A 23,191-nucleotide genomic window follows, 5' to 3' on the forward strand; every position below is an offset into this window, starting at 1 on the left:
CAAAGATAAGTTCAGATAAAATATTTAAGTTGCGTTAAATAAAATATCTGTCACACCACTAATTCAAATTAGACTATTAATTTCAACAAAAAGAGTACATTTTGCTTATTGCTTTGAGATTTATGGTCTTACTTGGCCCTTTGTAATGATTTAGGTGCAGTGAACTCAATCACATTAGTGGTTAGTACACATCATGTTGTCAACAAAAGTATAATATAGTTTTGTATAAAATCTTTGAAATTGGTTTTCGTGGTAAGATCTAGTGAACAAAAATCATCTCCTATTCCTCTCGTGGGTACTATATTTCCTGCAACATCGTACTTAATTTTTCCATCATGCAATATTGTTACTTATTGTATGATTTAATTGACCATTGATTCTGGCGGATTTTACGCCAAGAACATTATGATGTTGTTCTTCGAATAATAATGTTGTGGAAAATGAGTCGTGATCTAGCTATATAATTATACGTATACTTTTTTTTCCTAATATATATATGTTTACTTTTATTTTGACTTTAAAATTTGTTATTCGTTGAAGGTTGTTTACTCGTGTTTTTGTAAGACTTAGAAGTTAGAATCATAGTATAATCGTGTAATTGATTGTCAATCGTTTTGAACTTCTAACTAATTACTAATTTTGAGTTGACGTGGTTGAAGGTTTTACATTTTCTAACGTGAGGGGGAAGTATTAATAGTATTTTGTATTAGAGCCGGTTCATATTTACTGAACTGAGTTGAACTAAACTGAACTGATTGGAGCTGAACTGAACTGAACTGAATTGAGCTGAAATAAATATTTTATGAGAGAGGGAAATTAGGAGCTGAACTGAACTGAACTGATTGGAGCTGAAATGAACTGAACTGATTAGAGCTGAATTGAACTGAACTGAAATTAAGTAAATGTGAACAGACCCTAAGTGTGAAAGTTTTAATTTTATTGGTATTGTAATTTTTTTTTTTATTTATGTAAATCACGTCTAACTAATTAATGATGCACATAGTATAAACCTTAAATCTTTAGCATTTAGGGTCTGTTCCGATTGACTGAACTGAACTGAACTGAACTGAACTGAACCGAGCTGAACTGAACTGAACTTATTAATTAGTGATTTTTAACTACGGATTAGTGATCTTTGATTATTTATTGATATTTATTACTATACTTATGTGTATATAAAAATGTACATATTAAAATATTTACGAAAAAATACTATATATTTATAATTATAAAATGTATGGAAAATATATTAAAAACTTAAAACCTCTAAACATTTTAAACACATATACTATTTAATTTAAAAATAAAATAGTATTAGGACAAAAGAACACAAAACACTTACATGTATCTAACCCATTTAAACAAATTTTAAATAAAATAATATACTAAAAAAAACATTATTATTATTATTATTGTTGTTGTTGTTAATGTTAATATTATTATTATTATTATTATTATTATTATTATTATTATTATTATTGTTGTTGTTGTTGTTGTTGTTGTTGTTGTTGTTGTTGTTGTTGTTGTTGTTGTTGTTGTTGTTAATGTTAATATTATTATTATTATTATTATTATTATTATTATTATTATTATTATTATTATTATTATTATTATTATTATTATTATTATTATTATTGTTGTTGTTGTTGTTGTCGTCGTTGTAATAAGAGCTTAAAATAATGAAATTTGGCTTTAAATCATTAGCAATATCATTAGACATAAATTAAGAGCTGAGCTGAGCTGAACTGAACTGAACTGAACTGAATTGAATTTCAACGGAACAGAACAGGCCCTTAGTCTATAGTTGGTCAATATAAGCAAAAATATTCGAACTGAACCCAGTGTAAAGCATTATAGTGAAGCCATTTTATTGACGAATACAACAAAACATTTTATGTAATGTAGGTGTTTCGTAAACCTTAATTTCGGATACCAATCAAATTTTCTCTCTCTAAAAGGTTGTTTGGCTTACAAAATTAATGTACGAGGCATAATTTTAATATGATTACTTGGATAAAATGCAAAGGCAAGTGAGAGCAATACGTAATTAAAAATTACTTACTCCTTAGTATTAATTTTTTATATTCCGATGTTATTTTCCAAACATATCAAGATATTCAGCATTAACACTACTTAATCAAATTGTTCCATATTAACTTATACTACATATTACTCCGAAATTATGTCTATATCATGCATTCATGCAACGCCAAGCTCATGTACCATGGCTGGCCTGACTATATCTAGCCTATAGCTTAAAATACTAATTAATTATCGTGTCGTGTAGTGTCATAATATTTTAAAGAGCAAGCTCAAGCATAACTAATACCACATGGCCAGTTAACCACCATGCCATGCTTTCCTCGTGAGGCTCATGTGTGTGTTGAATTCTGCTAGTGTCATTTTAACCATAGACCTATGATACTTGTATAGTTGTATTAAATATTTTCATGGAAAACATTACAAAGTGCTAATTGTTCTCATGAGCCATGAGCCCAATTCTAATTGTCTTTCACCTGACATTGGGCCACTATTACTAAAGCCCATATTGATTTCTTCGTGGCCCAAAATTCTAGGAAAAAAAATTGGACAACTTAGCTCAGTTAGCTGTGCAATGACTTGAGGACTCGTGATTTTATGAGGAAAGAACATACATATTTATCAATGGATATTGGAAAATGAATGTAGACTTAAGTATAAAATAATACGAGTACTTTGTAAGAAGATAAAAGTAGAATTATAAATTATTACATTAATAACACCAATTGATGTCTTATTGTGTTATAAATTCTAAAGTACATGTGTTTTTATTTTGTGGTAACAACTTCAAAGAAAATTCTAATATGCTAAATTAGGCGATTCAATAAAAAGTACAGTAAAAAAAGACTTGAATCGCAATGTTTTATCAACACGCAACATTCTCAAGCATTCAAGCAGGAGTTGATAAAATCATGAATAACTACAAGCAATTCTTTGCACTTTTTTTGGTCCAAAATATCTACTCCATGATAATCTCCTTCAGTAAAATGCCCCTTCACATTAACTCCAATATTTTCCAACACCGTAACAAACTCGGAGATACGGTCCACAAGGGGGTCACCACTACACTCCGTGACCAACACACGCAAACCCATCTTCTTGATTCTTTCTATTCGACCCAATCCATCACCCGCTAACCCTGATAAAGGATTGCAAAACTCATGGTCACGACTCGCCCCTTCGGGCAAAGAGAGCTCCCAAAACAAATCGTTACCCGACAATGGCAAATATGGATCATTAATCAACCTCAATTCCGATCCGGTACGCTGGGGCCCACCAAAATATGGATGATGCAAAATTGCACCTTTAAATTTCAAGGGGTGGAGATCGTCAATGAGATAAGATGCCCTTAATGCTGTTTGATAAGCTATGTTCCCTCCAGCACTTGTTCCCATCAAAAAACAGTTACTAATGTCTCCATATTTGGACAACCATTCATCCTACACAATACACATAATAAATCAAACAATATATTTTTAGAAAACAAAAAATTTCACAGGATAATCTAATTAAATTAGTTTTAAGAAACGTTACTATAAAACGTACAGAGTACTCTATAATGTAAGAGCATCTCCAATGGTTTAATTGTAAGGACTTGCTTGCAATATAAATAAAATTTCTAGCTACATGCTTACCATTGGAGAATAAAAAATTGAGCACCATGCTAGCAATTGTAGCCCAAACAAGCTACATGCTTGATTGAAAAAGAAACAAATAAAATCCACTTATATTTTAACATGTGTATAATTATTTATTTATTTATTAAAATTTATTTTTCACAAACTAAAAAATGTTGTAGCTTACCATTGGAACACTTTGTTGCTAAAAAGTGTTGTAGCTTAAAAATTAATATAGAAAAGCAAGCTATAAAGCATTGTAACTTGTCATTGAAGATGCTCTAAATCTTTTGTTTCTCAATACATACTACAAGTTGACTTTTAGTGTGTGTAAAATAAAGCTAATATTTTTGTATATAATAAAAATATTTCAGATGTTTACTTCCCGTATTAAATTTACTGAAAAAACACTTTACCTCAATTTTGATAGACATTGCCTCTTTGAGTATAACTAAGTTAATTATGTCACATACTCGGTTTGATTGTCAGTTTGTCACATATACTTTAATTTGTATTCTAACCTGATGTCTACTATAATATTTTTATCATTCGATTCAGATTTTTGAGCAATCAATTAAATTTCACCTTTGTTTATTTCAAAATAATTTACCTCAGATAAAAAACTCTTACAAAATTACTTTGATAGATTGTTGTTAATCATTAAGAAATATTTGTATGAATGTACGTTGTATGATATACCATAGAATTATCAATTCGGATAAACGGGTCGGGTTAGAGTGGTCGGGTCAATTCGGGTCGGGTCAATTAAGATTAATTCCATAACCTATGTGGGTCGGGTTTGGGTTGGGTCATGCTTGACTCAGTCACGTCGGGTCATACTTCTTATCGGGTTTGAGTCGGGTTTAGGTCGGGTTAATAACAGGTCGGGTTACATTCGAGTCGGGTGAACAATAGGTCGGGTTTAATTCGGGTTAAAACTGGTTAGGGTAATTCTCGGGTTCGAGTTGGGTTCAGTTCAAGTCAAAAATTTGCGGGTTAGAATTAGGTTGGGTCATTCTCGGATTTGAGTCGGGTTCGGTTCAAGTCAATAATTTGCGGATTATAATCAGGTCGGGTCATTTTCAAGTCAGGTCATTCTCGGGTTCAAGTCGGGTTCGGCTAAAGTCAATAATTTGCGGGTTATAATCAGGTTGGGTCATTTCCAAGTCGGGTTAGTCTCGGATTCAAGTCGGATTATGTTAAATCAATAATTTGCAGTTTACAATCAAGTCGGGTCATTTCCAACTCAGGTCATATTTGGGTTCAACTAACTATAAATAGATAATTCTCATTTTTATCAAGATAATTATTTCCTTTGACTATAATATATATGGAAATATACTAGGGAATTATAGTCTATAATTTAGGAAGATAATTATCTCCTTTGACCATACAACAAATATATACTATATTTAACTCTTAAATTTGAGAATGATGCTCCTTTCTTTTGCTGGCCTGGACCGACTTAGTCTCCCAAGACAAAATGCTACGACCAACAATAATAAAGTGGTCTAAATTGCATTTAAGGTGATTTAAAATCGGATCAGGAACAATTTGGGTTGAATTTAGGTCTGGTCAATAAAAAGTCGTGTTAATTTCTAGTCGGGTTAATAATAGATCGGGTTGAATTTTTGGGTTGGGTAAGTAATAGGTATGGTGAAATTTGGGTTAAGTCAATAACTAGTTGGGTTGAATTTGGATCAGGTCAATAACAAGTCGGGTTGATTTCGGGTCGGGTTTGTAACAAGTTGGGTTACTTTTGAGTCGGGTTAGGAACGGGTCGGGTAGAGTTCAGGTCTGGTTAGTAACAAGTCGGGTTAAATTCGGGTTTTGATCGGTTAAAATGGGTTAAGGTAAATTTCGGTTCAAGTCGGGTTCAGTGCAAGTTAATTAAATTGGCCGTTGTAAACCGGTAAATTGGCCGTTTAAAAGCAAATTGAATGGTTCCACACACCCAATTGGACTCCCGGAGGATATTATGGACCATGGTAAACATTTCGGCAATTTTAATTTTCGGGCGAAAAAAAAGTCAAAAATTTACAAAATTGAAGGCTAATATCCACGCTTTTTAAGAAATTTTGAAGGTTTCAAAGCCCGGTGTCGAAAAGTCTTGAAATTTTATGGGATACATCTCGGGGTCATATAATGCCATTTGGAACCATATATGATCATTATTTGTTGTCATAAATGTTCGTGGTAGGCTTGAATTAATGAAATCAGTGCAAGTTGTAAATCGGTAAATTAAAAGACAAATTGGATGGTTCCATCCACCCAATTGGACCCCCGGAGGGTATTAGGGACCATGATAAATATTACGGCAATTTTTATTTCCGGGTGAAAAAAAGTCAAAAAATTCCTAAATTGAAGGCTAATATCCATGTTTTTTGAGAAATTTCGAAGGTTTCAGAGCCCGGTGTCGAAAATAAATGAGATTTTATTAGATACATCTCGAAGTAATATAATGACTTTTGAAACCATAAACGACCATTATATGTTGTCATAAATGTTTGTGGTAGGCTTGAGTTAATGGAATTAGTGTAAGTTGTAAACCGGTAAATTGGTCGTTTAAATGCAAATTGAATGGTTCCACCCACTAAATTGGACTATCAAAGGGTATTAAGGACCATGATAAACATTTCGGCAATTTTTATTTTCGGGCGAAAAAAAGTTAAAAAATTCCAAAATTGAAAGCTAATATCCACGCGTTTTGAGACATTTTTTAGGTTTCGAGGCCCAATGTCGAAAAGATTTGAGATTTTAGGGGATACATATCGGGGTCATATAATACTGTTTTAAACCATAAATGATCATTATATGTTGTCATAAATGTTCGTGGTAGGCTTGAGTTAATGAAATTAGTGTAAGTTATAAACCGGTAAATTCGCCATTTAAAGGCAAATTGGATGGTTCCACCTACCTAATTGGACTTCTGGATTGTATTAGGGACCACGATAAACAATTCATCAATTTTTATTTACAGGCAAAAAAAGTAAAAAAAATTCAAAAATTTAAGGCTAATATCCACGTATTTCGAGAAAATTTTGGAGGTTTCGAGGCCTAGTATAAAAAATCCTTAAGATTTTAGGAGATACAACTCGTGGTCATATAATGCCATTTGGAACCATATATGATCATTATATGTTGTCATAAATGTTCGTGGTAGGCTTGAGTTAATGAAATCGGTGCAAGTTGTAATCTAGTAAATTGATCATTTAAAGGCAAATTTGATGGTTAGTTCCACCCGCCCAAATGGACTCCCGAAGGATATTAGGGACCATAGTAAACATTTTGGAAAATTTTATTTCCGAGCGAAAAAAGTTAAAAAATTCCAATCTTGAAGACTAATTTCCACGCATTTTGCAAAATTTTTATGGTTTCGAGACTCGGTGTCGAAAAGTCTTGAAATTTCAGGGAATACTTCTTGGTGTAATATAATGTCGTTTGGAATCATATATGATTATTATATGCTGTCATAAATGTTCGTGGTAGACTTGAGTTAATAAAATCGGTGCAAGGTTTAAATCGGTAAATTTGTCGTTTAAAGGCAAATTGGATGGTTCCACCCTCCCAACGGGACTCCCGGAAGGTATTAGGGACCATGGTAAATATTTCGTCAATTTTTATTTTCGGGCGAAAAAAAGTATATTTTGAGAAATTTTGGAGGTTTTGGGGCCGGTGTCAAAAATGCTTGAGATTTTAGGGGAAACATCTTGGAGTCATATAATATCGTTTGGAACCATATATGGTTATTATATGTTGTCATAAATGTTCGTGGTAGGCTTGAATTAATGAAATCGGTGCAAGTTGTAAATAGGAAAATTGGTCGTTTAAAGGTGAATTGGATGGTTCCACTCAACCAATTGGACTTCCAGAGGGTATTAGGGACCATGGTAAACATTTCGGCAATTTTTTATTTCCGAGCAAAAAAAAGTCAAAAAATTCCAAAATTGAAGGCTAATATCCACGCTTTTTGAGAAATTTTGGAGGTATCGGGGCCTTGTGTCGAAAAGTCTTGAAATTCTATGGGATACATCTCGGGGTCATATAATGTCGTTTGGAACCATATATGATTATTATATGTTGTCATAAATGTTCGTGGTAGGCTTGAATTAATGAAATCGGTGCAAGTTGTAAATAGGTAAATTGGTCGTTTAAAGGCGAATTGGATGGTTCCACTCAACCAATTGGACTTCCAGAGGGTATTAGGGACCATGGTAAACATTTCGGCAATTTTTATTTCCGAGGAAAAAAAAGTCAAAAAATTCCAAAATTGAAGGCTAATATTCACGCTTTTTGAGAAATTTTGGAGGTTTCGGGGCCCGGTGTCGAAAAGTCTTGAGATTTTATGGGATCCATATCGAGGTCATATAATTCCGTTTGGAATCATGTATGATCATTATTTGTTGTCATAAATGTTCGTGTTAGGCTTGAATTAATGAAATCTGTGCAAGTTGTAAATCGGTAAATTAGCTGTTTAAAGGCAAATTTGATGGTTCTGCCCACCCAATTGAATTCTCTTAGAGTATTAAGGACCGTTGTAAACATTTCGGTAATTTTTATTTTCGGGCGAAAAAAAGTAAAAAAATTCCAAAATTGAAGGCTAATATATCCACGCTTTTTGAAAAATTTTGGAGGTGTCGGGGCCCGATGTCGAAAAGTCTTGAAATTATATGGGATACATCTAGAGGTCATATAATGCCGTTTGGAACCATGTATGATCGATTATTTGTTGTCATAAATGTTCGTGGTAAGTTTTAATTAATGAAATCGGTTCAAGTTGTAAACCGTTAAATTAGTCGTTTAAAGGCAAATTGGATGATTCCACCCATCCAATTGGACTCCTGTAGTGTATTAGAGACTATGGTAAACATTTCGGTAATCATAATTTCCGAATGCAAAAAATACAAAAAATTCCAAAATTGAAGGTTAATATCCACGATTTTTGAGAAATTTTGGAGGTTTCAGGTAGAGCTGTTAATTCGGGTAAACGGGTCGGGTTTGGGTCGGTAAGTGTGGGTTGGGTCAACTCGGGTTGGGTCTATTCGGATTAATTCCATAACCTATGCGGGTCGGGTTTGGGTTGGGTTATTCTTGAGTCGGGTCACGTCAGGTCATACTTCTTATCGGGTTTGGGTCGGGTTTAGGTCGAGTTAATAACAGGTCGGTTCAACAATATGTCGGGTTTAATACGGGTTTTCACGGGTAGGATAATTTTCGGGTTCGAGTCAGGTTCGGTTCAAGTCAATAATTTGTGGGTTAGAATCAGGTCGGGTTATTCTCGGGTTTGAGTTTAGGTTGGGTCAATAGAAAGTCGTGTTGATTTCGAGTCGGGTTAATAATAGATCGGGTTGAATTTTGGGTTGGGTTAGTAATAGGTCTGGTAAAATTCGGGTCGGGTCAATTATAAGTCGGGTTGATTTCGGGTTGGGTTTGTAACAGGTTGGGTTAGTAACAAGTGGGGTTAAATTCGGGTTTTGACGGGTTAAAACCGGTTTGGGTCAATTTCGATTCTAGTCGGGTTCGGTTCAGGTCAATAATTTATGGGTTACATTCGGGTCGGGTCATCTCCAGGTCAGTTCATGTTCGGGTTCGGGTCTCACATACTCGGGTCAAATCGGGTCTAGGGTTGGTTTCTTGTCGGGTTTGGGTCACCATTTTTTCGGGTTCAGATGGTTTGGTTAATAATCGGGTTTGAGTCGGTATTTCGGATCGGGTCAACTTTTGATAGCTCTTATATATCACTTGCTATATTTGACTTTTCAAAGTCAAAGACTCAATGTTCATTAATTTTGACTACAATTTATAGTTAAACAAATTATACCATCATTTGAAATATTGTTAGATTATTATTATAAAAATTGTAGCAAATTAATTAAAATAGCAAAATACCAACCATGTTAATGTTCGTAACACTAAAGAACTAAAATGAATAACTTTTTTATGACTTGACAAATACGGAGTATTTCTTAAGTCAAATAACTACCAATGAAAAAGACTAAAGACTAGACTGAAGTTGTGGAAGAACTTACAGTTGGATCAGAAGTGCTATGCTCCTTGTTAACCACCGAAGCACGAACCCACTTCACAGCATCCATAGCATCATCATAAGCAGCTGGAAGGCGATGCTCAGGCGCCAACCGATACTCAACAGACACAACAATCACCGACGCATATAATGCAAGCGCACAACAAATATCATGATTATAGAAAGAATCGACATGTAAAAGAACAAAACCACCCCCGTGGTAGTACACCACGATGGGGAGCTTCCTAGAAGGATCCGATAACGCAGATTTGGGGAGGAAAACACGAACATAAGTATTGTAAGTCGAGTTTAGAGTAAAATCTTTGGTAAGAACAGAGGAAGAAGAGTTGGGATCTGGTGTGGCAGGAGTAGATGGAACATCAAGGTATCTAGTAAGTGTACCATCTGGGTTAAGTTTAGATTGGAGGTATTGGTATGGATCAACGGTGCAGATTGGAGTTGACTTTTCTTCTTCACTAGCCATGGTTGGATCTGAGTCGTTGACTGGTTTTTTTTTTTCTCTCTTTCTCTGTTTTTTTTTTTTTTTTTTTTTTTTTTTTTTTGGTAGTTTTATAAGAAGTAGAATTTGTGGTTTGGAGGATTATAATGTGGGTATAGCGTTTGATTTCTATTTTTCATTGCATGAAATTTTTGCCACCACATAAGGAATATTATTATTGCATAAACTTCAACTTGTTATTTTTTGTTTAAAAGTCAAAAGTTTCATTAATGGACTATGTGTAGTCCAATTTACTACGAGTAAGTAGTAGATGTTTCTATTTTTTTTTTAATTATTTATTTATTTATTTATTCCAATACAAACAAATATGACTAACAAATTTAGCTATTAATTAATCGTTAAGCCTTACATTCAAGTGTCTTGTCGATCTCTTGTGCCAATACTATGTTTGTTGAGATTTTTTTTTTATTATTATTTTTTTTAAAACAAACATTTTTTAAATACTGGTAATGAAAATCTTTTGGTCCTCTCTTATACTCAAAATATTGTCTTCATAAAAACACATATCAACTTAATAACTTATAAATTAGAATTCTAAAGTCAATAATGCGTACATTATTAATTAGGATAAAAAAAAAAATGTAGTTAATTCTGATAGAAAGGCCCAAGGAATATGGGCTCAAGTTTGTGAGTCTGCATTATTGGGCCATATATCATTTTTTTTTTGGTTAAAGGCCATATATCACTCGATATATTGAAATGCAACAAAAAGATAACATGCGCAATTAAGGATGAGTACATAATTAATGCAAGCTTGAGTATAAAAGCATTAAAAACATTTACCAAGTTATGTAAGGTGAAAAAACATTGCGCACAAATTGGTAGAGCTCTTGAGCTTTAGTACTATTGCCAATAAAAACACCATGGTAAAATCCTTTGCCAAAATTTCTAATGACATTCACACCTTGTTTCTTAAAAAATTCGAACACTTCCACTTGCCTGTCGAAAATAAAATCCCCATCACAACCTGCAATTGCAATTCGCCAACCCAAACTTTTAATATTATCCAAATTTCTGGATCCGCCACCGAACATTGGGTTAAAATAAGGGTTGTTCAAGTTAGCACCAAGGGGCAAAGACAAATGCCACAAAAAATCAATCATTTTTTGTAAATTACCGTACTTGACACGATTCGGATTTGATCCTCCAAAGAACGGTTGGATTAGTACCAAACCTCGGATAACTAAGGGTTGAAGCTCACGGGTTAGAACAGACGCTCGTAATCCTACGTTGTAAGCAATGTTACCCCCTACACTCTCCCCCATTAAAATGCACCTTGAAGCATCCCCATAATTACTCACCCACTCATCTTTGTTTTCTTTTACCCAATACAAGGCATCCAAAACGTCGTCGTAGGCAGCAGGAAGGCGATGCTCGGGGGCAAGCCGGTACTCAACGGAGACAACTAACACGTTAAGTTTATTCGCGGTGTTTGAGAGAAATGAGTCAACACTAGGGGTGGCAGTGCTAAGTATAATGAACCCACCACCATGGGCGAAAACAATTATTGGAAGGTTAAAGTCATGTTCTGACTTATTGGGTAAGTAGAGTCGAACCCACGTTTTTTTAACGGGGTCTAGAGGGACATCTCTAGAGAAGGCAATAGTAGAGGAAGTGTTGGGTGGAACGGTCGGGTAGAACTCCTTAATTCGAGTGATTGAGCCATCCGGATTCGGAATAATGTGGAAAAATGAGTAAGGATCAATTAGAGGAGGTTGAGCATTGGATAAAGAAATTTGGATTGATACAAAACTTGTAATTAGGAACAACAATGCTAGTAGTTTGGTTAGTTTTTTCATTTTTAGCTTAGTATAAATTTTATGTTAGAATCTAGGCTGATAAGTAAAGAAAGTTGAGATAAAAGTTGGTTACATTTCATTATTGCTCAACTGTGAAAAAGGATTAATCATTGAAAATGATGAGATATGAGTTTGAAAAAAATACCATATAGCCCATGCTTGTTGACAGTAATGGGTCCATTTTTGTCTGTTAAAGTTGTTTGTCATATTGTTAAGACTTGCGCCATTAATTACGGAGTACATTAAAATAGAATAGAGGGTAGATTTAATTTGTGTACCATTATCTAGAGTATAATGGACATGACGGCTGGTGATGAACAATGTAGCGGAATTAACCTTTAAATAGGCTACTCTATACAAAGTACTCTCTTTAATTTATTTAAGTACCTCACTTTTTAAAAACGGTTGTTTTTTTTAGTGTCCCATCACCAAAAGTGTACAATTAATAAGAATTAACAGTATGGTTTATATTGTTAGATTTTTCTCAGACGCGAGCTTAATTTTAAGGCCCTATGAGCTTCATCTAGCCCATTTTGATACCCATAAAAAGAGGACTTAGTGCTTTGAAGCTTTCAATAATTAATCTATCCTAATGCGTTACTCCAATAATTGCACTATTACCTTAATTAAATGGAATGTATATTATGACTGATAAAACTATATTGTCCATTGTCCATCAAATTTGAGGATGTCTATTACTAGCTTATCCAAATTATTGAGCGATTCAAATCAAATAAGCCGGATATAGTTTTTTTTTTAATAAATAGGGTCATACAAGTTGTGAGTAATCAATACTAGTACTTGGGTAATTGAATATGTTTTCTGTTATGAGTATCCTAGATCAAATCATTGTTAACAAATGCGTATGCAATGTGAATTCATCAACTTTGCGTAGACTAGTAACTTATTAACCAGAAACCACATTAATGGACTCCACATGATTTGATATATTTGATCGAGTCATGACATACGTATAGTACTACAATAAGACAATAACATGCACAATTATGAATGCATTTTCACATTCAAGAAGTTACATAAGGTGAAAAAACACCCCTTACAAATTGATATAGCTGTTGAGCTTTAGTAGCATCACCAATAAAAACACCGTGATAAAACCCTCTAGTAAAATTACCAGTCACATTCACCCCTCGTCTCTCAAGAAATTTAAACACCTCCAATTGTCTGTAAAAAATGAAATCCCCATCACAACCCGCAATTGCAATCCTCCAACCCAAACCTTTGATTCTATCCAAATTATGCGATCCACCACCGTACATAGGGTTAAAATAAGGATTGTTCCAATTAGCTCCAATGGGTAGAGACATATGCCACAATAAATCATCCACTGCTTGAAAATTACCATCATTGGCACTCTTAGGACTTGATCCTCCAAAAAATGGTTGGATTAGAACCAAACCTCGGATAACCAACGGCCTTAGCTCGCGGGTTAGAACCGACGCGCGTAATCCTACGTTGTACACAATGTTGCCCCCCGCACTCTCGCCCATCAAAATGCACTTAGAAGCATCCCCATATTTTCTAACCCACTCATCCTTTTTATCCTTCACCCAATACAAGGCATCTAAAACGTCGTCGTAGGCAGCAGGAAGGCGATGCTCGGGGGCTAGCCGGTACTCAACCGAGACAACTAGCACGTGGAGTTGGTTCGCCGTGTTGGATAGAAATGAGTCAAATTGAGGGGTGGCAGTGCTCAATAGAATGAACTGACCACCATGAGCAAAAACCACTATTGGAAGGTTATAGTCATTGGACTTGTTGGGTAAGTAGAGTCGAATCCACGTCTTTTTAGCAGGGTTAAGAGGGACATCCCTAGAGAAGGCAATATTAGAGGATGTGTTGGGTGGAACGATCGGGTAAAACTCTTTGATTCGAGTGATTGAGCCATCCGGGTTCGGAATTATGTGGAAAAATGCATAAGGATCAATTAAGGGAGGTTGAGCATTGGATAAAGTAATTTGGATTGATACTAAACTTGCAATTAGGAACAAGAATACTAGTAGTTTTGTTGGGTTTTTCATTTTTTTAGCTTAGCTTAGTACAAGTAGAGTATAATTTTTGTGATTTGAATCTAAGCTAATAAGTATAGGCAGATTGAGAAAAGTTGGTTGCATTTCATTAATGCTCAAGTGTGAAAGAGAATCAATTATCGAAAATGATGGGACATAAATTTGAAAAATTCATCTTTGGTGACAGTATTGGGTCCATTGTGTTTGTTAAAGTTTTTTGTCACTTCTTGTGCTACACTTTTGAATTAAAATTGAATAGGTAATTTTAGTACCGTTATTAGATGGGACTTTAATTAAATTAATGAGGAGCAAAAAGGTACAAGTATTCAATAACGAAGGTAAGAAAATACACTTCTCACAAACTCAAACAGCTTTAGTGATTTAGCGAGTTCAGTAACAAAAACACCATGGTAATCTCCTTTACTAAAATTACCAACAACATCTACGCCTTGTTTTTTTAAAAACATAAATACCTCTACTTGTTTGTCATAAAGTCGATCTCCATCACAACCCGCTATTGCAACCCGCCAGCCCAACTCTTTAATTTTATCTAAATTACTTGACCCGCCTCCAAACATCGGGTCACAATACGGGTGGTTCCTACTACCTCCGAGTGGTAGAGATAAATTCCACATAAAATCCGTAATCACCAAGGGTAAGCCAGCCGAATCGGGTAGTTTCAACTCGGATTCGGTACGATTTAACCCGCCAAAAAATGGTTGGATCAAAACCAAACCCTTAATAACTAACGGCTTAAGCTTATGGTTTAAAATAGACGCTCCTAATCCCACGTTGTAGGCTATGTTACCCCCTGCACTCTCCCCCATCAAAATACACCTTGTAACATCCGCATACTTGTTCACCCACACGTCTTTTTTTTCTTTAACCCAATGCAAGGCCTCTAAAACGTCGTCGTAAGCCGCAGGAAGGCGGTGTTCGGGTGCGAGCCGGTACTCAACCGAGACAACCAACACGGTGAGGTTACTCGCCGTGTTGGAGAGAAACCAGTCGAAGTTAGGGGTGGCAGTGCTAAGGATAATAAATCCGCCCCCATGGGCGTATACTGTGATTGGTAGGTTAACGAGGTCGGACTTATTGGGTAAGTAGAGTCGAATCCACGTTTTTTTATCGTGGTTAAGAGGGACATCCCTAGAGAATGCAACAGAAGAAGTGTTGGGTGGTACGGTAGGATAGAATTCCTTAATTCGAGTGATTGAACCGTCGGGGTTTGGAATAAGGTGGAGTAATTTGTAAGGATCAACGGTGGAATTTTGTGCTTGATTAAGGATTGGTAGGATTGCTAAGATTGTAAATAGAAGTAATTTTGTAGCATCCATTGTTGTTTAGATTAATGTTGAAGGTAAGTAAAATACTTGATTTTAATAGGAAAAGTATGATTTGGATAAGCCAAAAAAAGGACTGTACTGTTATTGTCGTTGGTGTAATTACAGCTGTCCCAATTACTCGAAATTTACGACCCATTTGTTTAGAGTGATAAGAGATGGGATCAAGATTTATAAATTTGATGCCTTTTTCATTGTTTGTTTAGGAGGATTTGATGTAAATCATTCCAATTCTATGGAGAAGTATTTTATGCTTCATTTTGATCTCACGTTATTCTAATGAGTGGCAGCTAGTAATTAATTTAGCAACCTAAATAAGCTTGTATGATATCGCGGTTTTAAAAGCTAATTGAGCATATATATTACCTCCCTCTATTAATATGCATAATTATTGGGTATTATTTGTAAGATTTATAAAAAAAAATTTCAAAAGTTACACATACTAATCAACATAGCCCTATTAGTATATCGTGAAAAATTTAAATGTAGGTAAAAATTAATTTAAATTATAAGCATAATAATTAACAGGGGAAGTATTTCGACAAATGTACAATAAGAGTTTACAACTTGAATATCATTATCCAAAGATTATCATTGATCGCTAAACAGGAAAAAAACTGTTAACAAAATCAAACAATTCTTTTGTCTTAGGAGGATTGGATAAAAACATACCATGATGACCACCTTTATCAAACAAAGACCTTACACCAACTCCTTTTTGCTCCAACAATTTACCCAACTTAACATTCCGATCAAAAAGCGGGTCACCATCACAACCCGTCACCCCGATTTTCCAACCCAAATCCCGAACCCGGTCCCATAACTTTAACCCATCACCTACAAACGGGTCACAATACTCGTGACTCCGGTTCGACCCGACGGGCAAAGAGAGGTCCCACAACAAATCATTAACAACTAAACTCAAGTCTTCATCATTAACCAACCTAATCTCGGATTTAGTACGCTCAACACCTCCAAAAAACGGTTGGATCAAAATTAACCCCTTAATAATCAACGGCTTAAAATCATCGATCTGATTAGCTACCTTTAATCCAACATGATAGACTATATTACCCCCTGCACTCTCACCCATCATAACACACCTCGTTAAATCCCCGTAATTTTTTAACCACTCATCTTTTCCTTCTTTAACCCAATTCAACGCCTCCAAAACGTCGTCGTATTGAGCAGGAAGACGATGTTCGGGTGCGAGTCTGTACTCAACCGAGACAACTAACGCGCCGAGTTGACTCGCTGATTCGGAACAGAACTCGTGAACAACAGGGGTGGCTACACTGCAGAGGACGAATCCACCTCCATGAACAAAGACTAGTATTGGGAGTTTCTTTGAGGTTTTTTCGTGGTTCGAAACGTTTTTTGGAAGGAAGATTCGAACCGAGGTGTTGTGATCTGAGTTTAGAATGACATCTTTGGAGAGAGAAGGAGCGGAGGTGTCAGTGGTGGAAGGAGGGATGGTGGGGTAGAACTCCGGGAGGCGTGTTAGTGTACCGTCGGAGTTTTGGATGATGTGGAGGCGGTTATAAGGATTTATCGGGTTTGAATACTGTAACTGTGACATTATTTTTTGGGACGGAGTTAATTTTTGGATGTGGAGGTAAAGGAGTATGAGAAATAGTAAGACGGTGGTTGTAGCGGCGGTGGTAGCGGAAGTCGTGGTGAGATTTCTCATTCCTTCTTTGTATAGAGATCTAAAATCAAAGTATAATTAAGATAAATTAAATAAGATAAAAGACCAAATCACCCTTTAAGTAATTTGACCTTGATTCCTTGAACTACTTCTTCCTATCGTCCCATCATCTTTTTGAAACAAGGGTAGTACGTTACGATACTATATATTTGGTGTTAGACAACTTGATTAAAAAGGCAATTGGAAACTTGACATTGTGACGCTTAAACAGGCTTCAGAAATAGATGATGATTATGTAGTTATCATTAAAAAAATTATTTAGCCAAATTGCTACATGAGTACGTGCTATTACCATATACTCGTATCTTATTAACTAAGTGTTCGATATAGGTCACGAACTCATGACATGACATGAAGCTTTTTACTTAGACGAAAAATGATTCAAGTAATGGTAAATGACTTGAAATTTCAATTACAATAGAATTATATCATACTCTCTCTCTTTTTTTCACTCAAATGATACTTATTTTGAAGACAAATAAATGACTAATAATTTAAGAGAAAAAGCCTTTAACAAAATTCAACAATTCATCTGCCTTATATTTAGAAGGACTACCCACAAACATCCCATGCTCACCACCTTCACGAAACTTAGACTTAACATCCAACCCTCTTTTCTCCATTAACTTCACCAACTCTACACTCCGATCAAAAAGTGGGTCACCATCACAACTCACCACCCAAACCCGCCACCCCAACTCTCGAACCCGGTCTAATAAACTCGAACCACCATCTTTAACCGAGTCACAATACTCATGACTCCGGTCAGCCCCAATCGGCAAAGAGGCTTCCCAACACAAGTCGTTACATTTAAGATTTAAAATTTTATCATTTTCCAAGCGGAGCTCTGACTCAGTCCGAACCAAGCCGCTAAAATACGGTTGGATCAAAACCAAACCCTTTATCTGTAACGGTTTTAATTCATCCACTCGAGCTGCGGCCATTAATCCAGTATGATAAACTATATTACCTCCTGCACTATCACCCATCATAACACAACTAGACAAATCTCCGTACTCTTGTATCCACTCATCTTTACCTTCTTTCACCCAAGTCAAAGCCTCTAGAACATCGTCATACGCTGCAGGAAGACGATGTTCAGGGGCGAGTCTATACTCAACAGAAACAACCAACGCAGCGAGCTGGCTCGCTGCGTAGGAGCAGAAGTCATGGAAATTAGGGTGTGCGACACTGGCAACAACAAAGCCGCTGCCATGAACGTACACAATAATAGGATGTTTCTTCCTAGGAGAAGATGACGACAATGAGCTAAGGAATAGTCTGGGTAAGAAGACTCGAACCCAAGTCGATTTTTCGGAGTTGAGAGTTACATCTTTGGAAAGAGAAGGAGAATCTAGGTCATCAATGGAAGGAGGGACGATAGGGTAAATGTCTACGGGACGAGTGAAGGTTCCATCAGGGTTTGGGGTAATGTGGAGGGTTTCTTTAAGGTTTGGGATTATTTTGTGTGTTTCAGTCATTTTGAAGTAGGTAAAATAAAATGAGAAGAATAGATGTAGTGTTAATTCTTGTTAAATGATTTAAATGACTACTGAGAAATGATTTTATGGTTTTTTATTTATTTAATATTGGGTGATCGCTTCTTGGTCCCCAAGGTTCAATTCATGTGGTATAAAGGCAAGCAATTCAAGTAGGGTAAGGTCATCTTTGGCGGGCGCTGAAATTTCAATTAATAAATTACCTCGTATATTCATAGACTTTTACAATTTGATGTCAAAAACTTATTATTGTGAAAATTAGATCGACTTAGGCTAAATACACCATAGCTAAATAGTTTCTACTAACACAAACTTTTAAAAAAATCGGGTGTATAATAATTATTGTACATCCATTATAAAAATAACCTAAAGTGATTAAAAGTTATCCCTGAAATGAATAAAAGTTACCCTAATATGAGTCAAAGTAACCCAATTCAAATAAAAATTATCTTTTTCTTTATTAGTAAAGAATCAAATTTTAAATGACTAAAAATCAATTATTAGTGATTGAATGTAATTAAATTACCTTTATAAAACTTTTCTTGTTGTTGATTTATATAAAAATTGTATTATGTTTGAAGTTACCCAAAAAAAGACAAAAAGTTACCCTAAAATTAGCTAAAAGTTACCCTTATACTGCTCGATGTACACTAATATTAGTGTAAACCGGATGTATATAAAAAATTTTGTTCTACTAATGTTCATAGACTAATTGTAGAGTGAATCATGCGTTTCAATCATCGAGGAATTCTTAAGCTCTAATAACTAGAGTTTATGGGATTTTAATAATGTTCGTTGGTATCAAGACGGTATCATTTTGTAATACCAACATAGAATTATCTTAATACCACTAAAAAATTTTGCGCTTTTAATACCGTTAAACATGTATTTTGGTATCCTAGTTATACTTATACCTGGAGCTGTCAATTCGGGTAAATCGGTCGGATTTAGGTTGGTAAGAGTGGGTCGGGTCAATTTGCATTAATTCCATAACTTATACGGGTCGAGTTATGGGCCATGCTTGAATCGGGTCACGTTCGGTCATACTTCTTTTCGGATTTGGGTCGGGTTTAGGTAGGGTTAATAACAGGTCGGGTTACATTCGGGCCGAGTGAACAATAGGTCGGGTTTAATTCAGGTTTTCACGGGTTAAAACGGGTTAGGGTAATTCTCGGGTTCAAGTCGGGTTCGGTTCAAGTCAATAATTTGGGGGTTAGAATCAAGTCGGATCATTCTCGGGTTTGAGTCGGGTTCGGTTCAAGTCAATAATTTGCAGATTATAATCAGGTCGGGTCATTTTAAAGTCGGGTTTGGTTCAAGTCAATAATTTGCGGGTTATAATCGGGTTGGGTCATTTCCAAGTCGGATTATTCTCGGATTCAAGTTGGGTTAGGTTCAAGTCCATAATTTGCAGGTTACAATCAAGTCGGGTCATTTCCAAGTAAGGTCATATTCGGGTTCAACTAACTATAAATAGATACTCCCTCCGTTTTTAAATACTTGCTCCATTTCTATTTTTCACACTATTCATTTGTCCTACTTTGACTAATGTTTGTGATTTATACATAAGAAAAAATATAGTCTTGTGGGTACTTATTAGAATCATCTCAATGAATAGATTATTAATTTTCAATTGTTAGATATATACTTATTGATAATTAAAGATATGAGTGATCAAAGATCATCGGCATGCGTGTCCAAGAGAAATGGAGCAAGTATTTAAAAACGGAGGGAGTAATTATCATTTTTATCAAGCTAATTATTTCCTTTGACTATAATATATATGGCAATACTAGGGAACTATAGTCTATAATTTAGGAGGATAATTATCTCCTTTGACCATACAACAAATATATACTATATTTAACTCTTAAATTTGAGGATGATGCTCCTTTCTTTTGCTGGTCTAGACCGACTTGGTCTCCCTAGACAAACTGCTTTGATGACCAATAACAAGGTGGTCTAAATTGCATTTAAGGTGATTTGAAATCAGGTCAGGAATAATTTGGGTTGAATTTAAGTCGAGTTAATAACAAATCGTGTTAATTTTGAGTCGAGTTAGTAACAAATCGGGTTGAATTTTTGGGTCGGGTAATTAACAGGTCTAGTAAAATTCGGGGCGGGTCAATAACAAGTCGGGTTTATTTTGGGTCGGGTATAAAAAGTTTCAGGTCGGGTTTGTAACAGGTTGGATTAAATTCGGGTCGGGTTAGGAATGGGTCGGGTTGAATTCAGGTCAGGTTAGTAAAAAGTCGGGTAAAATTCGGCTTTGACAGGTTAAAACGGGTTTGGGTCAATTTCGGTTCAAATCGGGTTCAGTATAAGTTAATTAAATTGGTCATTTGTAGATTGGTAAATCGGTGCAAGTTTTAAACCGGTAAATTGGTCGTTTAAAGACAAATTGGATGGTTCCAACCACCCAATTGGACTCCTAGAGAGAACTAGGGACCATGATAAACATTTCGGAAATTTTTATTCCAGGCGAGAAAAAGTCAATATTTTCCAAAATTGAAGGCTAATGATCATTATATGTTGTCATAGATGTTCGTGGTAGGCTTGAGTTAATGAAATCGATGCAAGTTGTAAACCAGTAAATTGGTCGTTTAAAGGCAAATTGGATGGTTCCGCCCACCCATTTGGACTCCAAGAGGGCATTAGGACCATGGTAAATATTTCGGAAATTTTTATTTCCGCGCAAAAAAAAGTCAAAAATTTCCAAAAATGAAGGCAAATTAAATTATTCATGCTTTTTTAGAAATTTAGAAGGTGTTGGAGCCCGGTGTCAAAAAGTAATGAGATTTTAGGGGATACATCTCGGGACATACAACGACGTTTGAAACCATATATGATCATTATATGTTAACATAAATGTTCATGGTTTTGAATTAATGAAATAGATGCAAGTTGTAAACCGTTAAATTGGCCGTTTAAAGGCAAATTGGATAGTGCCACACTGCCACCCAGCCAATTGGACTGGAGGGAGTATTAGGGACCATGGTAAATTTTTCGGAAATTTTTATTTTCGAGCGAAAAAAAAAGTCAAAATATTCCAAAATTGAAAGCTAAAATCATTGCTTTTTGAGAAAGTTTGGAGATCTCGAGGCCTGTTGTCAAAAAGCCTTGAATGTTTAGGGGATACATCTCGAGTTCATATAATTCCGTTTAGAACCATATATGATCATTATATGTTGTCATAAATGTTCGTGGTAGGCTTAAGTTATTGAAATTGGTGCAAGTTATAAACCGGTAAATTGGATATTTAAAGGCGAATTGGAAGGTTCCACCATGCCAATTTAACTCCCGTAGTTATTAAGGACCACGATAAACATTTTGACAATTTTTATTTACGGTCAAACAAAGTCAAAAAATTCCAAAATTAAAGCCGCCTAATGTCCACGTTTTTTGAGAAATTTTGGGGGTTTAAAGGCTCAGTGTCAAAAAGACTTGAGATTTTAAGGGATAAATGATCATTATCTGTTGTCATAAATGTTCGTTGTAAGCTTGAGTTAACAATTCGGGACCATGTTAAACAATTCGGCAATTTTTATTTTCGGGCGAAAAAAAAAGTCAAAAAAATTTAAAAATTGAATGCTAATATCCACGCTTTTTGATAAATTTTGGAGGATTCAAGACCCGATGTCGAAAAAGGCTTAAGATTTTTGGGGATACATCTCGGGGTCATATAATGTTGTTGGAACCATATATGATCATTATATGTTGTGATAAAAGTTCATGGTAGGCTTGAATTAATAAAATCGGTGCAACTTGTAAATCTAAAAATTAACCTTTTAAAAGAAAATTGGATGGTTCCAACAGACTAATTGGACTCCCAGAGGGTATTAGAGACCATGGTAAAATTTTTGGCAATTTTCATCATCGTGCGAAAAAAGACAAAAAAATCAAAAATTGAAGGCTTATATCCACGTTTTTGAGAAATCTTGGAGTCTTCGAGGCCCAGTGTCTAAAAAGTCTAGAAATTCCAGGGAATACATCTCGTGGTCATATAATGTCATTTGGAATCATAAATTATCATTATCTATTGTCATAAATGTTCGTGGTGAACTTGAGTTAATGAAATCAGTGCAAGTTGTAAACTGGTAAATTGGCCGTTAAAAGGCAAATTGGATGGTTCCACCCACCCAATGGGACTCCTAGGGAATATTAGGGACCAAGGTAAACATTTCGGCAATTTTTATTTCCTTGCCAAAAAGTCAAAAAATTCCAAAATTGAAGGCTTAATATCCATGATTTTTGAGAAATTTCGAAGGTTTCGGGCCCCGGTTTTGAAAAGAAATAAGATTTTAGAGGATACATCTCGGGGTCATATAACGCCGTTTGGAACCATAAACATTCATTATATGTTGTCATAAATGTTCGTGGTAAGCTTGAAATCGGTGCAAGGTTTAAACCGGTATATTGGTCGTTTCAAGGAAAATTGGATGGTTCCACCCACCCAATTAGACTCCTTGAGGATATTAGGGATCATAGTAAATATTTCAGCAATTTTTATTTTTAGGCGAAAAAAGTAAAAAAAATTCAAAAATTGAAGGCTATTATCCATGCTTTTTAAGAAATTTTGGAGTTTTCGAGACCCAGTGTCTAAAAGTCTTG

At 35.2% G+C, this 23,191-nt stretch overlaps 6 protein-coding genes across 6 annotated transcripts; all 6 read right to left on the bottom strand.

Annotated features, from left to right (window-relative positions):
- Positions 1-2,707: 2,707 nt before the first annotated feature.
- Positions 2,708-10,202, bottom strand: LOC110729744 (carboxylesterase 1-like). Its single transcript, XM_021909529.1, has 2 exons — positions 9,686-10,202; positions 2,708-3,479 (listed from the first exon to the last, which is right to left on the bottom strand). The coding sequence occupies exons 1-2, from the start codon at positions 10,163-10,165 to the stop codon at positions 2,922-2,924; spliced, it is 1,038 nt and encodes a 345-aa protein (XP_021765221.1). The 5' UTR covers positions 10,166-10,202; the 3' UTR covers positions 2,708-2,921.
- Positions 10,203-10,213: 11 nt separating this feature from the next.
- LOC110729746 (probable carboxylesterase 120) lies at positions 10,214-12,103 on the bottom strand. The gene has a single exon (XM_021909530.1). The coding sequence runs from the start codon at positions 11,998-12,000 to the stop codon at positions 10,981-10,983; it is 1,020 nt and encodes a 339-aa protein (XP_021765222.1). The 5' UTR covers positions 12,001-12,103; the 3' UTR covers positions 10,214-10,980.
- Positions 12,104-12,904: 801 nt separating this feature from the next.
- Positions 12,905-14,129, bottom strand: LOC110729748 (probable carboxylesterase 120). Its single transcript, XM_021909532.1, has one exon. It carries the CDS (start codon positions 14,040-14,042, stop codon positions 13,026-13,028), a length of 1,017 nt encoding a protein of 338 aa, XP_021765224.1. The 5' UTR covers positions 14,043-14,129; the 3' UTR covers positions 12,905-13,025.
- Positions 14,130-14,191: 62 nt separating this feature from the next.
- LOC110729749 (probable carboxylesterase 120) lies at positions 14,192-15,738 on the bottom strand. The gene has a single exon (XM_021909534.1). The coding sequence runs from the start codon at positions 15,365-15,367 to the stop codon at positions 14,357-14,359; it is 1,011 nt and encodes a 336-aa protein (XP_021765226.1). The 5' UTR covers positions 15,368-15,738; the 3' UTR covers positions 14,192-14,356.
- Positions 15,739-15,894: 156 nt separating this feature from the next.
- LOC110729747 (carboxylesterase 1-like) lies at positions 15,895-17,346 on the bottom strand. Its single transcript, XM_021909531.1, has one exon. The coding sequence runs from the start codon at positions 17,061-17,063 to the stop codon at positions 15,975-15,977; it is 1,089 nt and encodes a 362-aa protein (XP_021765223.1). The 5' UTR covers positions 17,064-17,346; the 3' UTR covers positions 15,895-15,974.
- A 115-nt stretch (positions 17,347-17,461) lies between these two features.
- Positions 17,462-18,761, bottom strand: LOC110729750 (carboxylesterase 1-like). Its single transcript, XM_021909535.1, has one exon. It carries the CDS (start codon positions 18,560-18,562, stop codon positions 17,576-17,578), a length of 987 nt encoding a protein of 328 aa, XP_021765227.1. The 5' UTR covers positions 18,563-18,761; the 3' UTR covers positions 17,462-17,575.
- Positions 18,762-23,191: the final 4,430 nt, after the last annotated feature.

The sequence above is a fragment of the Chenopodium quinoa genome, unplaced genomic scaffold (genome assembly GCF_001683475.1).
Source record: "Chenopodium quinoa cultivar QQ74 unplaced genomic scaffold, ASM168347v1, whole genome shotgun sequence".
Lineage (NCBI taxonomy): Eukaryota > Viridiplantae > Streptophyta > Magnoliopsida > Caryophyllales > Amaranthaceae > Chenopodium > Chenopodium quinoa.

What these genes read in the sequence shown, in the direction of transcription:
- LOC110729744 (XM_021909529.1), bottom strand. Translation starts at nt 10,165, where the DNA reads ATGGCTAGTGAAGAAGAAAAGTCAACTCCAATCTGCACCGTTGATCCA. An exon ending in ATAGCACTTCTGATCCAACT is followed by an intron (nt 3,480 to 9,685) that starts GTAAGTTCTTCC and finishes TGTATTGTGTAG; the next exon opens with GATGAATGGTTGTCCAAATA.
- LOC110729746 (XM_021909530.1), bottom strand. Translation starts at nt 12,000, where the DNA reads ATGAAAAAACTAACCAAACTACTAGCATTGTTGTTCCTAATTACAAGT.
- LOC110729748 (XM_021909532.1), bottom strand. Translation starts at nt 14,042, where the DNA reads ATGAAAAACCCAACAAAACTACTAGTATTCTTGTTCCTAATTGCAAGT.
- LOC110729749 (XM_021909534.1), bottom strand. Translation starts at nt 15,367, where the DNA reads ATGGATGCTACAAAATTACTTCTATTTACAATCTTAGCAATCCTACCA.
- LOC110729747 (XM_021909531.1), bottom strand. Translation starts at nt 17,063, where the DNA reads ATGAGAAATCTCACCACGACTTCCGCTACCACCGCCGCTACAACCACC.
- LOC110729750 (XM_021909535.1), bottom strand. Translation starts at nt 18,562, where the DNA reads ATGACTGAAACACACAAAATAATCCCAAACCTTAAAGAAACCCTCCAC.